The following is a 17,203-nucleotide window of genomic DNA, read 5'->3' as shown; positions in this document are numbered from 1 at the left end:
TTCAATAGTTCAACATTTTGTTCACTTTTTGGCAGAGATTGATACTGTTCTCATGTCTGTGAATTAAATAGGCTACTGTATGAAGCCGAACCCAGGAGGTGATTAGCTTAGCATCACTGGAAGCCCATGGAAAGAGGTAACCTTTCAAAGTAAAAAAATATATTTATCTCTCATATACATAAATCTTTTGTAAAACAAAAAATAAAAACACCAGGAAAATGACTCAAGGCTACACATTTGTACAAGAGAGGAGGACAATACAAATCGAACTAGCTGTCATGATATATAAAGAATCATGATGATTGATAAATATAATTTTAGCATCTAACTGATAAATAGCTTTAATAGAAACATTGTCTCTTTTTTCTTTACATTGCCTGAACTTAGGTTAATTTGGAATAAGGACAGTCACTTACCCCTATGTTAGCTTAAATTAAGGTTAAGTTATTGTGTTAAAATTCAACATGTTTGTCATGTTTGTCTATCAGTTGGACATGGGTTTTGAAGTTAACATTTGTTTTGTAGTTTCAGACTTTGTTAACCTGATAATTTTGTGTTTTCACAATAACTTCAGCAATCTTTTGTCATACTGATATAGATTAATATGCTAAAAAAAACTAAAAGGCTAAATCCAATTTTACAGTGTACCAGCACCTCTAACTTGCACTAAGAGAAGAGGTGGCCAATAGGAGGTTGACAACCCAATTCCTAGCCATCATGGACAACATCTCCTACCCCCCACATGACACTGTGGCATAGCAGAGAACCTCCTTTACAACTACGTTGCACTATAAGGAGCTCTATAGGAGATCTTCTCTGCCTGCTGCAATGTACAACCCCTCCGTCAGCTGGCTTGATAGATTAGAAGAGGCATATATACCTTTCTTGTTTTGAGAACGACCATGCCACAATCAAGGCATAAACCAGCGCTGTAAAAGTGCTGCTGCCAAATTGAAAAAACTAGTGGCACCATGTCTAAAACCTGATGTGTCGTATCAAACAATTACTGTTTTCTTTTACTTCCCCAAACAAAGGACAATAAAAGAGATCTGTGGCTTCAGGCAGAGAAGATGAAAATGGTAAACTGCGAGACCCGGACACGTCAATACGTGTATGTCTGTGGCAACATAAATTAGTTAATCATGTCACTGAGTAAATTACCTGCATGCCGATTGTGCCTGTAGATCAATGCAAATCAGAAATCACTCTTAGTGATGGTGTAAGTGAAGTTTTTACTGTGAAAAAATATGGCCCTACCATAAAACACATGCTTTTTACATTGAGTTTGGTTTAACAGTCTGTCCACAATTTAAACTTACACATAAATTGTGCTGACCTATCTTTTAGTAATGAACCTTGTAAACCGCATAACGTAATGTAGGAAGAGGAGCTAAAACCGGCCTTTTCTACTTCTCTCATCTCATAGTAAAAGGTTGCTTAAAGGTTATGTGTGTCAAATTTAGGAGGCTCTATCATCAGAAATGGAATATAATATTCATAGGTATGTTTTCATTAGTGTATAATCCCCTGAAAACAGGAATTATATTTTTGTTACCTTAAAATTAGCTGTTTTTATCTAGAGTCGTGGGTCGCCTTCCATGGAGTCTGCCATGTTTGCCCCCAACAGACAAACGAAGCACTGGCTGTAGATACTGCCTTTCACATTTTTCACTTGTTTTTCACTTGTGAATAAGTAACAAATATCAACCTTTACCTTAAGATATAAATCGATATAGACAGGCTGTTCAATGTTTCAACATTTTTCCCATGACCTTTCACCTTTCTCCCGCCATTTAGCACTTAGTGAAAAACTCAGAAACATTTAGCTTTCTGTTTTTATGACACAAAACAATCCAAGAGATTTCCAAGTGAAATCAATAAGGTGGTTTGATCGGGTTTATCATGTCAGTGATAATAGTCGACACTTCTCAACAGTGGATTGGGTTGTTCACAGTAATTTCATAGTTTTTTGTTGGTTTTTAACATAACTTTTGCTTTTCTTACCAACAAATGTCAATAAAGAGTGTGCAAAATAATAAATGCACATTCACAATACAGTGCAACTTGCTTCATATGAGGTAGACTTTTATATTTGGAGTATTTAAACATTACATTGAAATGCTGAAACATATTCAGTCTGATGTCTTTAAACTGTACTTGCTACAAGTCAGCTACTCACACCGTTTTGTGAGTAACTGTCTCACTATAGAGTAGAGTTATGATGGATCCTGTAGCCTAACCTGATTCTGCCACAGTACATTCATCTAAACAGCTAAAGTTCAGCCTTGGCAGTGATTTATTTACTTCCACCATGTTCAACCAGGCGGATATACTGTACTGTTGATTGGCCATTGTGTAACAGGATCTCCAGTGTTAAAGTGAGATGAACAAAATCTTGTGCCTGCTTTTTGTCCTTTTACTGTTCTACTGAGTCAACTCATTTCAGTTCTTTTATTATTCCAACAACTTTGTAGATTGTAGATCCCTCTAATACCTCTCACATTTATATTGGTGGGAACTGGTGGAAGTGCCCTCTGCACCAGTTGTAGAAAAAAAAAGGTTAAGTTCCTCTTGACAATGGCACTAATGTGCAAGAAAATGTGATTAAGTGCCCTATAGGGTGCGCTTCTATTAGCTTCTCTACATGAATTGAAATTAGGTAGCCTCTATATGCCTCTAAATGGTTAAATAGTTAATAGTTCCCTGTGTGTTTTAGAACAGAGGTTAATATGAACCAGGTTTTGAAACCGTTTCACCATAAAGGCATCATGCTGGTGCCCCACCTAGTATTAAGACCAGACATAGGAAAAAAAATAGAGAAGGAAGATTTCTTTAAATGTATTTTGCATTTTGAGAATAAGATTGAAATGTCGAGGAATAAAGTCAACTCCTTCGTCTCTTGAACTTGAACTATCTGTGTGACCATTTTCCATGCATCTATCAGTGTGCAGTCGTCCTGGAGGATGCTTCGGGCACAATGGATGTGATAAAGTAGTCTGCGATTACTTAGTGACTAAAACTATCAATACAACCATTGATGGCAACACCATATGGCTTCAGATTATCGTACCAATCTATGTGCATAGCATAGTGGGACCTTTGTTGCAGTAATGCCTGTGTCTCAGAGCTCCACACCTTCAAGATAAATAGTCAGGATTATTGGGAAGCGTCACTGTCACAATGTGTCTAATTTTACTTCAGCTTTATTTAACCAGATAAAACCCATTTGAGATAAAATCTCTTTTTCAACGGTGGCCAAGGGGCCAGCAAAGTTTTACATCGAGGGCCAATTTTATGCATAAAATAATAAAGAACAAATAATAAGAGTTAATTTCCACACATCTACCACAGGGGTTAAATGAGCACAGAAATTAATAAACAAAAATTAATTATGGATTTTAGCAAGAACATTTTGTAATAAAAACGTCAGTTAGTCTTTGTTAAAAACTTAAAACTATTAAACAACCTGGGACAAAATGCAAATGCCCCTACAGCCAGTGATTGGTTGTCCATTCTGGGTTACTGTAAAAAAAAAGAAAAAAAAAAGGTGGTTCAACATGGCGGACTCTGTAGAAGAGGATTCACTCCCTCTGTAGCTAAAAATTCTAAGGTAACAAAAACACAATGATTCTTATATTCAGGTGATGATACACTAATTAAAACATCCCTATGAGTATTACATTCTGTTTCTCCCAATAGAGCCTCCTAAATGTTACACACTGGACTTTTAAGAAGCCCTGCACAGGCATACACACACACACAAACAGAGGGAGCTACAAAAAAAGGGGGGGGACTGAGAAAGAAATGAGATAGATCGAGTTAGACTGAGCCTGTGATTATTAAAGACACAGCAAAAGAGAGGCTTGTGGATAGAACCTGGCTGCTCCTGAGGGACAGAAGGTGCTAGTATTATAATTGGAGAAGATGGACTGCCCACACTCTGTCTCTGCTTTATTGGAGCGCTTAAGAGCACAGGTCTAATTTCATTGGCTGAGCACAAGTGACCATAATCCTGACCGCAGGCTTGATTTGAGTGCTCATAAGAGTAGCGAGCGGCACTCTATAGTCTGAAAACTTAAGTGTGCTGATTGAGAGTGTGTGTGTGTGATGAGAGATTGATCACATTAGCAGTGGAGAGCTGAAGGGTTTGCCGATCCACCGTTTGAGTGAGTGCCTGCCTGTTTGTGTATATCAGTTAGTGAATTCCTGCAAAATGTGTGTGTGTCTTACACCTCGGAGACATCATAAGCTTTACATCATTAACGCCCGAGGCTCAAAGTAACAATGATAATGCAGTCGGTGTCACTGGTGGATTCTGCCTCAGCAAGTCGTGTGACGAATCAACTCATCACACAGTCAGAATGTCATGCATCCTGGACAACTAGTGTGTGTGTGTGTGTGTGTGTGTGTGTGTGTGTGTGTGTGGTGGTGTGTGTGTGAGAGAGAGCGAGCATGTGTGTGTTTACAGGCTTGCAGGCGTGTAGGTAGTGACATCCGTGATGAAGCAACTCAATTTGTTCAATTTGATTTTGAGCAAAAGACCCACAGCAGTAGCATCCTAATGTGTGTGTGTGTGTGTGTGTGTGTGTGTGTGTGTGTGTGTGTGTGTGATCTCTGTGTCTGTGTAGAAATTACTCCAATTATTCTTAATCAGCATCAGAAGGAGGACACATTGATGTCTTAGTAACACCATGATTTTCCAGTATAACCGCTACTTCTGATCTTAGGCTTGGTTGCTTCTGACAAAGACTAAGTGCAAAATCACTAACATCCTGTGTATTAATCAAGGATTGGACAGAATGCATTAAGACACATCAAATAGTTGTGTTAACCTGCTTTGCAACTGTGTCCATTGAAACATAAAGCGGCTGAATCCTGAGTATCAAGAGAGCGTTTTTGTTGTATTAGAAGAACTGTAATGGGATTCACTGACTTGGATTGTAGATGCTGAAACAGCTGGAACCACATCTGCCGACTGCTATTTTCTTTTTAAATCCCTTGTTGTGGTAAAGTATTCAAGATTTTGTACACGTTTTGCTCTTTTCACTTCCTATTTTAGGTTTTGTAACAGGGAGCTCTGTGTCAGCCCGATGTGTGGGATAAAGTGTAAAACTAGAAATCAGAGTTTCCCCTGTAAGAAAGCTTGTGAGTGTTTGTGTCTCATAAGCACAGCACTCATTCTCACACAATCACACGTTATTTTCAGACGTGTTAATTGGGAAAAGAGATTGGCATATGCGTGACTGTGGATAAGTTGTGAAAGCAGGAATATTCTCAGAGGAAAACAGCAGTAGTTAAATGTAATGGCAGATTACACAAGTTAATCCACATATCCAAAACCAGGTTGCATATCATTTAAATGCTCAGCACATGACATTCCTGTAACACCAAACATGCTGATTACGATGAGTCATGGTGTTGCTGCACGCTGCAGATGTGATTGAAAAGGTTTCCATGTTTTTTTGTACATGAGGTGTCACAGACGTGATCCATATCTGAGGTGCAAAGACTTGTGTAACATTATAATGTGCCTTCTGTTGATTCTACCCATTGGTTTTCTGGGATTTGACTCAACTGTTACTTATTTAACCCTACAGGGATAATTTGGGTTTTTTGAAGTGGTGTTCTTATCCATAGTCAATGTATTACCTGCAGTGGACGGAGGTCAGCGGGTCCCCGGTGGACAGGAGTTCCGGCATGGAAAGCAGAAAAATGCACTGCTGAATACAGGGTTGGCAGAAAAATGTACTTTAGCCACATAAAGAAAATCCCACTTTAAAAAAAAAATCAATAATGCTATATAAGTGTATGGTATATTAAGAACATTTTACTTTACCTTGCCATCAGACAGCCCTCAGTTTGGTGAAAAAAACTGAGACTAAAGAGATTCCATTATGTGTCAGTTATGACTAATGACTGTCAAAACCAAGTGTGAACCTATCGTGACATCACCCACTGGTTTGATGAGACCCGTTTTGAAGCCTCGAGTTTGGCATTATCGCTGGCATTATGTCAGTTATTTGAAGCCAGCAGCGGTGACGTACTGCAAGTTGAGCTGTGCTCATTGGCTGCAACTCGTCCTTAGCAGGAAACAATGGCAGCTAGCCTGGTCACACACGTTCTCATATGAGAGATACACAGTACACTAAAATATGTTTTTGAAGAGATTCTAAGCAAGAAATAGGCAACGCAATAATAGAATCTTGCTTCATATTTATCAGCACTGCCTAGTTTGACAGTTTGATCCGAGTTTCGTACATTGCACTGATGCACTTACTGAGAATGACCTGTCAATCACAAGGTAGCCACGCCCTAAAGCACACCCTGCTTTATCGCCTATGTTACTCTAAATGGGACCATAATTTACTAAATGAACATCATGCTGTATGGAAGAATACATAAGACCATAAACTCATTAGGAAACTGTTTACTGAGCTCATAAATCTAGAAGTAGGGTAATTTCCCCATAAAACTCATTTCTATCAGACTTATATTTTGCAATCCATGAAGCTGCCCCCTGCTGGCAATACGAAATAATCCAGCTTTAAGACACTGGCTTCACTTCACAGAAGATCTGTCTACTAATTATACACTGTCAATTGTCAAAACTGATGTATCATTATGTTCTGAAATATTTCCCCTGGTGAAATTCATGCTTCTGATGTGATGCTTTGCCTGGGGATCACTCAGACCTCAGATGTCATTCTTCCCCTACCAGTCCCAGTCGTGGTTGTCTTTAAAATCTTAATAAAAGGAGCATGGACAATACTAATATAAAAATGTAATACATTTCTTTTCAGGACAATGTGGACCTGGGAGAGCTGATGTTCTCGTTGTGCTATCTCCCCACGGCTGGCAGGCTCACCATCACCATGATCAAAGCCAGAAATCTCAAAGCCATGGACATCACTGGAGCCTCAGGTGGGTGCTGACTGACAATGCAATGTTTCCACTGAGAGGTGGTGTAGTCAAATATACACATAAGCTTTATAGTGCTTTGTTGTGAGTCAGTATAATATTTTGTTTCGTGGCTTTCCTTGCCCATACATTTTGGCATCCTTACTGACCTCACCACACCTTTCTCCAGATCCATATGTGAAAGTGTCCCTGATGTGCGATGGCCGGAGGCTAAAGAAGAGGAAGACGTCAACCAAGCGTAACACTCTGAACCCGGTGTACAACGAAGCCATCGTGTTTGATGTTCCTCCTGAGAACATCGACCAGATCAGCCTGCTCATAGCTGTCATGGACTATGATCGGTAAGTCAGCTATACCTATATCAGTCTCATCTACAGTGCTTTAACTGATGCAACATTTTGGAGTCTCCATGTGTTGTTTTTTCTGTCCTGCAGGGTTGGACATAACGAAGTGATCGGGGTGTGCAGGGTGGGCAATGAGGCGGAGAGTCTGGGGCGAGACCACTGGAGTGAGATGCTGACATACCCACGGAAACCCATTGCACACTGGCACCCTCTCATAGAGGTATGTGCCGCTTTGTGTGTTGGTACAATACATTTTTGTAGAGGTTTTAAACTTGACTTTCTTAGTAACACGCTTACAAAGTAAACATTCTTACACGATGATCTTTTTAATGCAAGGACTGGAGAAAAGAGTTGAAATGAGACTAATTAACAGCCATGCTAGCATCTTTGTGAGGCTGTACTTTGACTTTGAATGCCTGTACAAAGCCTTGTGCCAATCCATCCAATAGTTGTCAAGACAGTTCACCAAAAGCCAAAAATGTCAACCTCATGGTGGCGCTAGAGAAAAATTCAGGCGGTCACCAAAGTCAGTAGTTGTCAATCTCCATTCTCTAGAGAACAATGTCGGTACAAAATCCGGTAGTTGTTGAGAATTGAATGACCGGTCACTGATAATGTTGGCACAATTAAAAACTGCCTAACTTTTAATGAAGTACAGATAAACAGCCTTTGATGTGCACTCTGTAATGGGTTTGATTTCATATCAGTAGGCTGGTCACAAAACTCAGAATCACCACCCACACAGCTGATTTATTCATCCACTGAAACAGATGAATGAAATGAAACAGAATGGCCATTCAGACTGATTATCAGGCCAAAAAAAGAAGAATATTCAATTAAAACCATGCTTGTGTTAGAATATTTAAAGAATCAATATGTAAAAAGAGTGTACAAACGCTTCTCTACACTAAAAAAAGATTCTTAATTCAAAACAAATAACTTCAGAATCAAATAAATACAACCTAAATGAGTTATATTCCATGTTGCGTATTTCATTTTGAGGTACAGTCAAAAAAGAAATAAAACAATTACATAACAAAAATACTGCATAACCCTCATGTATACTTGACTTGTTTTGCTGTGATTGCCACAACAGAGGCACCTAGCTTCCAGAGAGAGACACAGAGAGGTGGCTACATCCACTGAGCTGTTTCTATTTCTGAATTTCCAGCCCACACTCATTAAAAAAACAGAGCATGCTAAAACAGATGCTGGACTGATTCATGTAAATTCATGTGGAGTTGTCAAAGCTACATCCATTGGTATTCAGCTGAAGGGGTCAGAAGATAAAACGCTTCAGAAGGGATCACTGTCCGGGTATATGTAACGCCTGGCATCGGCTATGACACGCATTAGCATCTGTCAAGCTCATATGTGTGTTTTCTCTATTTTGAAGGATTTTCAAAATTCATTTAAGCTTTACTAAGAGATGTTTCGGCAGGTTTAACATTCCTTACTGAATTGAATGGACCCTGGCTTGCTGGAAGCTAGCTTGTTAGCTATTACCATTGGTCGTCATGAGGACTGTTGATGTGAGCCCTCTCTAGACATCATTATCTTTACCAGAGGAGGTCTGCTGTCTAAGGACCCCAGGAATATTATTTATTCTCTAATGAATAAGTCTGACATTTCCATCTAAAAGCAGACCAACTAATGTATAATGTGTATATTTAGATTCTTTTACCATCCAGATGACTGACTTCAGTCATGTGTGGCTTCCCCTAAGTGATAGGCATCGAATGCTTGACAATGATGGCTGCTACAAGTCTGGTCTTTACCAACTAACCCAGTTTTTATGCAAATCAACTTATTGAGGACAAGCCCCTTGAGATGGGTCATCTTGTTTTTCCAATTCATTTTTTTAGAATTCAGAACTTAAAAGGATTATGTAGCTGCATTTATATAATTTAGCACCCACAACATTAATATCATGTAATATTTAAGAGGAAGTTAGCAACATTTTGAGCTTCATTAAACTGAGCTTCCATTTGGGACCAATTGATTTTTAAGAGAATGGCAGTTAAGTGCCCTTATATTGACCCAAATTAGAACAATATCTTGAGTTCATTCTTGATCCTGAACACAGTAGATTGAAAAAAATAATATAACACCATGTGAACTGTTGTTAAGGCTGTTTAGGGCCACATCCACTGGACTACGTATTTGTTTTAATATGCAGTTTTGCTAAGTTTGCACCTAGCGTCCACACTACTTCTGCGTTTTTTAAGCAACTACAATAGAGTCGTTTGGAAACGCTGGCCCAGTTTCAGTTTTACAAATCTGGGGTTGCGTTTCAATCTGGACAAACAGAAAACAAAAGAAGACTTTTGGAAATTGTATCAGTTGTGTGTCATCCTCTGATTCGTCATGTTACCCTTCTCCAGAAGAAATCAGACGGCATCAGCAACTCATGCCTGTTGTGAAAAAGGTCTATTGAATAGTTTTCCTCTAACTGTGACATTCATTCAGCACAGGCTGAAATACGATTAAAATGTTCCAGGAAAACAAAGATTATTTTACCGGATATTTGATCATTTTAAATCTTTCATTTCCAGGTGTTTACATGACTGGAAAACTACTTTCTGTAAGGTAATTGTAATTGTAAGGTTTTCCAGGACGCATGTGAACCCTGACAATGACAAGGACAATGTTTGAATAAAAACGGCAGTATCTAGTAGGATTCTGTGAAGAGCAGTCACGTTTCTGTCTCCTTATTTTTGTCCGTTTCCTGTTTATACTGGCACGTGCACGCCCAGTGTACAGGAATGGTCATGTGGTATGCTTTTTCAGGTGTGTTAATATAGACGGAGATCATTTCTGAAACGGTGAACTTTCTCTGTTTTAGTTTTAAAACTTTAAAAACGTAGTATTGTGGATCCAGCCCGAGCCTCCTCTTAAAATATTTTTCCTCATGTCGATGGGAAAGCTGGAGCCAGAGTAGTTATTGCTTGAGAATGGTCAGTCCCAGTTGAGCCTGTGTGTTGATGTGCGTGAGTGAGAGGAGCTGCAGGAAGAAAAATTATTCGGCTGAGTTTTCTTGCGTTTCAGTAAGGGTTGTGCAGGCAGAGCTCTTTTCACACCACATGTTCACATAGTTATTTTATTTAGTTGCCACCTGACAGCAGGATTATTCCCACTTCTCCCAGTTAACCACTCAGTGTTTTATTGAGCATTGCATCAAGATGTAGAAGTAAATGAAGCGCTAGCTGTCACACTGTGTCAACTGGAGGAGTTGCAGTATTGGTGGGAGGTTGGTGACCCTGATATTGCCAACAGTGCTGAAGCTAGAAGAGCTCTCTTCTGTCTCTAGGGCCGTTTGTGTGACACACACACACACACACACACACACACACACACACACACACACACACACACACACACACACACACACACTGTGTTCACTCTCCACTAGCTGTGTCTTATCTGAGGCCATTAGCAGCAGCACTGGACTACAGCAGAGGGGCCAGGGCTCTAGACTAATGGCTTATTTGTGTTTCCTTAAAAGATCCACACAGAAGTCCTGAGGGGACCAGGCCTACTGGTTATGTCACACATGCAAACACACACACACACACGCACACACACAAAATCATGCCCACATATGCCACATATGTACAGTAACTACAGTACAGTACATACAGTGATTTGCAAGTATTCACACATTCATTCATGTATTCACACTAGACAATTTAGTTCATTTGAAACACATCTAGATGTTGTCTCTTGTACACACACACACACACACACACACACACACCCTTGCTGACACACACACAAATTGCTGACACACAGACCCTCACAGTTTTCTTATACCCACTTTAGTCTTTTATGGCTTTTCTGAAGTGTTAGAGTAAGCCTCTCTGACCCTCTGACCACTGTTTGAGAGCATTAATAATTCACCAACTTGATGTCTTCAGCCAGGACTGTAAAAAAAACACACACACACACACACACACACACGCACATGCACAAAATGCTCTTGAATTCCCCAGAGTCATTTCAAGCCCTGTTCTGATGCTATTGAGCGGAAAGCAAAGGAGATGAAGAAAGCAGAAAGCTCAGTTGCTTCCACTTTGTCACATGAATGAGTGACTGACCAGAAAGGCACACTGCAGGGCCCGCTCTCATGAAGCAAGGTAGTGTGTTCCAAGCCAACTTTGAGCTTGTATATTCCCGGACTTTCGGTCTCACAGGGTTAGCTCATCGCCATGGTAACCTTCTCGGTCAGCCTGCTTCAGGGCAGGTTAAAGACAGATCAGACAGGATCAAATGAAAATCGCCAATCAACTCTCAGAAATGATTACATCAACAGAATCCACCCTGAATTATTTTTATTATTTAGAATTTCAGTATGGCTCCTGGGCCTTTTTCACAGCAGATATTTTAACTTGCCACACCAGAATTAAAGACTGAAATTTCCCAGCAAAATAAATTCATACTTTCAGTTTAACTGGTGAATTTTGCCCTGCAAACTTGAGCTGATAGCAAACTGCTGACTAATAGCAATACTTGCCATATTGACAGAGCTGACCTTTGAGAGAACAAAGGAAAGTCCAAGATGGAGGAATTATTTGCTGTGTCGCATCAGGGTTGCAGTTATGAGACAGGAGCCAATTGTACAAATACGTTTTTTGAATGTACTGTGAATTTATTGTCCCATTGACACCTGAGCTAACAACCTTGCTAACTAACAAATTAACAAACCCTTAGCAAGATCAATAGCTCAGAGAGCCTTCTTTTCCATCTTGAATAAAACTCTTTACTGAATGAAATGACATACAGTCCAGAGAACAAAGTGCCAAAAGGGAGTGTAAACTGGACAGTGCGGAGAAAATGGGTGTACCTGTTTGTGCTTTAGGATTTAACCGCTGTGAAACAAACAAAAAACAAACAAAAAATGTATTTCTCTGATTCAAAGCTCACTACACAAAAGCCTTGAAGCACTGCCCCCACTGAAAATGAACAGGAGGAAGGGTGTTTTTCACTGCAGCACCTGTGTTGGTCTGAGTCGGCCCTTAGGCCTGTAGACAGGTCTCATCCGACTCTGAGGTCATCTGCTGACTTAATGACATTATACTGTGTATACAGCTATGTACGGTCACTGGAACAAGCTGCCATCACTGCTGCTTTGACACTGATGTATTTAGAGAAAAATCCTAAATGGCTGACATGACACCTGGACCGTGTGTGTAATTGCTCTGACAGGTTCACCCCCTTTTAGCCACAGTAAGCTGCTTCTATATATTCAAGCGTAGTTTATATTTACTTTTAGTTCTGCAGCAGGTTCAATTTGATTTCACATGACTGACACATTTTAAGAGCACGCTAATACGACGTAAAAAAACCATTCCTTTTGTTTGTCTTTTATTGGCAACTAACTGATTGTCTTTCTCTCCCTCTCTCCTTTCTCTCACTGTTGTGGTCCAGTGGGTCGGACAGGGAGCGGTCGGCAGTGGAAGCCAAGGAGGATCCACCAATTCCCTGAAGACACCTCCATCGCCATAACCACAAACGCACACAGACACACACACACACACACACACACAACACACACACACACACACACACACACACACACACACACACCCAAACACATGCACAGAGCCTCAGGGTGGAAGAATGATGGATGATGGAACTGCAGACTGAAATGTTAAAACATAGAGTACAAGGTGTAACTAACAAGCGACTGCAGTAGTAACATCAGCTAAAAGCCATTACACACACACTGGTGTGTCACTAGATTGAACAAGGCTTTAGTGTGCTAAAGCTGCCACAAAGGCTAATCCACACCTTTTACTTCCTCTGTCTTCACAACCAAAAAAACACTTAACTACATTCCAACTGAACTACTACAGTACTTTCATTCATTATTTTATATTAACAGGTTGTACTAACAGGCTGAGAGGTTGAGGTTATCTAACAGGCCAAGCTTTTTTTTGTTTGTTTGTTTATTTTAGCAAATTACAGTTTGAGGACCACCAAAATCATAAGTTTTTAGTCCAATGTGTGAAGCTGTGACTTGTAATTGATGTGAGTGATCAGCTATCATAGAAAAAGTACGAGTTAGACAGGTGAAGTTACAGACAGAGAGGGCATTTCAGATCAACAAAGTCTCTGCTCTTTTGAACACTTGTTTGGCTGTCAGACATTCAAACTGCATAGGCTGAGCGATGCCTGAACTCTGTGGCAGCCACAGCAGAACTGAGCGTAAGAGATTTTCGTAGTGTAAACCTTAGTTTTACTTCGATGGGCGACTTTCTCACAGAAAACTTCCTGGAAAGATGATACCTGAAGAGGATTTGCTCCAAGAATGTGTAAAGCAGCTGACAGATGACACATAAAGTGTTTTATTTACTGCATGTTAAATTGTCATACTTTGTTAACAGGGTGTGGTCAAAATACCGAAAACGCTGATCAGTCTCCAACGTAGTGTCATTACTAATTGTATTATTGGTTTGTTACAATGTGAGCATTATATTTGCAGGGATGGAAAGATGCTGGAAAATAGTAAAAGTACTGTTACTTTAAAGACATCTTACTTTCGTGAAAGTAAAATTATTGTGTAAAAATAGTGAGAACCTCAGATTATCAGTTAAAGTAAAGAACTTCCTTCCTCAGTTTAATCTTACTAGACTTAAGCAAAAAGAGGAATAAACTCAAACACCAATCATACACAATACATGGACTGTGGACTCCACTGTGGACACTTCTTTTTGAATTAGCAGCAGAAGCATCACTAACAGGGTGTGAACTACAGGGGCTATTAAGACATGATAATAAGACATGATTTATGAAATTTGGGGGGTCTCTAAAATATTGACAATGTGCCATTTTTGCTCTGCATTTCTCTTCTTCTGTATCTTTATGATTATGGATTGTGTGTAAAATGAGGCTATTTTTGATGTATGTCATTAAGTGATTATTATATTTCAAATGTGCTGACATAAAGCAAGTAGGGCTACATGATTGTACCCCCCACACACACCTGCAAGCAAAATGACAGATCTTTATAAATACTTTAAAAAACTACACACAAAACAAAAGTTAGTAACTTAAAAACAGTCACGAGAGTAAAAGTACTTCCATCCCTGTATATTTGTAGTTTTGGCCATCATTTCTATTCAAATAGATTCTCAGTAAATGAAGAGACCCAGAAACAACCAGTCCTCTTATGCTGCCGGTCTACCTGGCACCAAGTTTTATGTTTTTTAGTTTAGGCAATTTGAATAAACACAGTGTTTGGAATATGTACCATGCTTACACAAAATAAGCTTATAATAATTAAGATTTTGAAACAGTGCCCCTCTGCAGGACAGGGCCAAAATATGGTGGATTTTCTACTTAAAGCAGCCTTAGGTCTAGCAACGATTGCCTATTTACACATCCAGCAGACAGGGAGCATAAGCATTCATTTGCAGTCGTATTTCTGGCCATCTGATGAATGAAAGTCCAGTATTCGCTCTCTTTCTAGCTCTGTCTTTGGTCTTTGCCAATTCTTAAGGGACGCCTGTAGCTCTTTAGTGGCTAAATGCTCCACTCCACTCCAAATAAAGTGGTTTAGATATTCTGGATAAACCGTCGGCTCATTAGTCTGACTGCTTGATTTTTTGCAATGTCGACATGTTTCCAGATCTCAGCAAGTATTTTGGGGAATACACTGTTATCATATCACATCATTAAGAAATTTCCCCCCTGACAGTATTTCTGATTCGGATTCTTATTCTGATAACAAATTTATGTGATGGACAAAACTATATGATAGTTTAAGTGGCGATACAAATATTGATTAGTAAGTTGCACTTACTTGAGTATTTCCATTTCCCCGTATGTGGTACAGCAGCCTGCAGTGTCGATAGGCTATTACTTGTAAAGTGTGACCAATCAGATATTGAGTGAGACTACAGACAGACAGACAGACAGGCTACATCAGAACGAAAGTAGCGCATTTTTAAATGAATTTATTTGTATGGAATAAAATAAATAATGATTCTGATATTCTGAAAAATGTTGAATATTGGATCCAATAATTGGTCAGGCTGATAATAGTAGTAAGTACTGGTGCCTTTTTGATGGGGGCTTGTCACTGTAAAAGGCTCCCATTTAGAAAAAAGTCTAATTAATAATACAGATGATAACTCATTAGTGATTACTATTAGCTTTGCCATGAAATTAATATCTTGATTGTTTCTATACTGACACACTTGCAGCAGCCCTATCTACTGTAATCGGACTTACATGTTTTTTTCCTTCAATTTTAGACCACACCCTGTGGTTGTTTTAATAAGCCAGTGTTTGTTTTTTGAAATTCAAATTAATACCAGTATTGTTTATGTCTTTGTATTGGACACTGTCACAAATAACAATTTCTTATGTGTTTGTAGGTACAATGCATGCATCATTTTTCTGTGAGTCATTTTTAAATCTCTCCTCTGTTGTGAGATACTAATCAAACTGTAAACACAAGATGTATTATGAAGCTAAAGCAGAGTGTGTAAATTGTCCATTCAGATGTTATTAATAAATATTTCTATATATATAGATATATATATAGCATGGATTGATTTATGGGTATTGTAAGCTACACAAGGAAAATGTTTCAGAGAGAGTCAGAGGGATTGAATGAGACAGACATAAACACACCCATACACCCCTCAGGCTTTCACCCCCCCACCTCACACCTATGCTGTGAGCCCTCCCAAAAGACCGCTGTGATTGAAAGACCTATGAAGAGCTTCTGACAACACACACGCACACTTTCTGTGACACACACACACACACACACACACACACACGCACACACACACACACACACACACACACACACACACACACACACACCTTCACTGAGGCCAACACAGAGGTAAGACCTCATGGTGGCTGAGATGCTGAAAGGCAAAATGTCCACCTGTCTGTGAGTGTGTATGTGGATGATGTCCCTTGGGTTTTCCCCCATCACCTATAAAAAACATCAGGCCTGTTCTGGCCGATTGACGGCCTACACTTGGCCCAGATATGGCAATGAATTTCGGTCCATTTCGGCAAGCTCTGGTAGCCACTTACAGGCCGTGACATATGGTTGCTGTTCTGGCCTTATGTCAGATGAGAGTTTCAGGACTGGTTCTTGTTGTCAGCTTCGACTAAAACTTAACCAAGACACTTCATTAACACAGACACTTGAAAAATGCTTCCACAACAGTATATTGAATAAATATATTATTGATTTTTCACATCACGCCGTTTGCAAAACTCTAAAATGTCATTAGTAATGTGTAGACATATCGTTAAATGAGGCAAGTTAGCCAGTAACCACTAGAACTGAATACTGAAGCTTTGTAAACGAAAGAGAGTGCTGAAACTTGTCTGGTCCAACACAGGGCCAGAACAGGGCCAGCTATGGTCATACAGTTGGCTGAGATATGGCTATATCATGGGCTACCTGATCTCCTACATATGGACTGTAGTTCATTTCTGTATTTGGGGCAGAGCAATTTTGCTCTGTGGGTGCCTGCTGCAGCTGGAAACACCAATAATGAGAGTGGTGATAAACAGAAAAGTTGTGGCACATGAAATGGCAGGCAATTTTTTCTCAATGCAATGCAGAGCTATTCACTTGTATTATTAAGGAAAATACTATATTAATATTAAGTTTTGGTTTAGGATTTGGTATCAGCAGATATTAAATGGGGATGAGGGGCAAAAAAAATTTGATTGGGGACATGGTATCGAATTGGTATCGAGAATCTAGGAATTTCACTGGTATTAGTATCGACTACTAAATATCTGGTATCTTGACATCCCTAGCTAAAAATACTCTGTACAGCGGTCAGGTCAGGTCTGTGTATTCATCACTAGAAGCAATCCCTTTCACATTACACATAATCATTTGATCCATTCTTTATGTAATACCATTGATTAGAACAGCTTTAAGCCTGACATTTCTC

At 39.5% G+C, this 17,203-nt stretch overlaps 1 protein-coding gene across 1 annotated transcript in view; it reads left to right on the top strand.

Moving 5' to 3' along the window:
* syt9b (synaptotagmin IXb) overlaps positions 1 to 15,806 on the top strand; it is a 48,286-nt gene extending 32,480 nt beyond the window's left edge. The window contains exons 5-8 of the mRNA XM_051382081.1: positions 6,801 to 6,921; positions 7,088 to 7,259; positions 7,353 to 7,482; positions 12,690 to 15,806. Coding sequence (XP_051238041.1) covers positions 6,801 to 6,921; positions 7,088 to 7,259; positions 7,353 to 7,482; positions 12,690 to 12,767 — 501 coding nt within the window. The 3' untranslated portion in view covers positions 12,768 to 15,806. The remainder of the gene's footprint in view (positions 1 to 6,800; positions 6,922 to 7,087; positions 7,260 to 7,352; positions 7,483 to 12,689) is intronic.
* The last annotated feature ends 1,397 nt before the right edge of the window (positions 15,807 to 17,203 follow it).

This window comes from Dicentrarchus labrax, unplaced genomic scaffold (assembly GCF_905237075.1).
Source record: "Dicentrarchus labrax unplaced genomic scaffold, dlabrax2021, whole genome shotgun sequence".
NCBI classification, from domain to species: Eukaryota; Metazoa; Chordata; class Actinopteri; family Moronidae; genus Dicentrarchus; species Dicentrarchus labrax.
The sequence above is the reverse complement of the archived record's forward strand: the minus strand, read 5'-3'. Positions and strand labels throughout refer to the sequence as shown.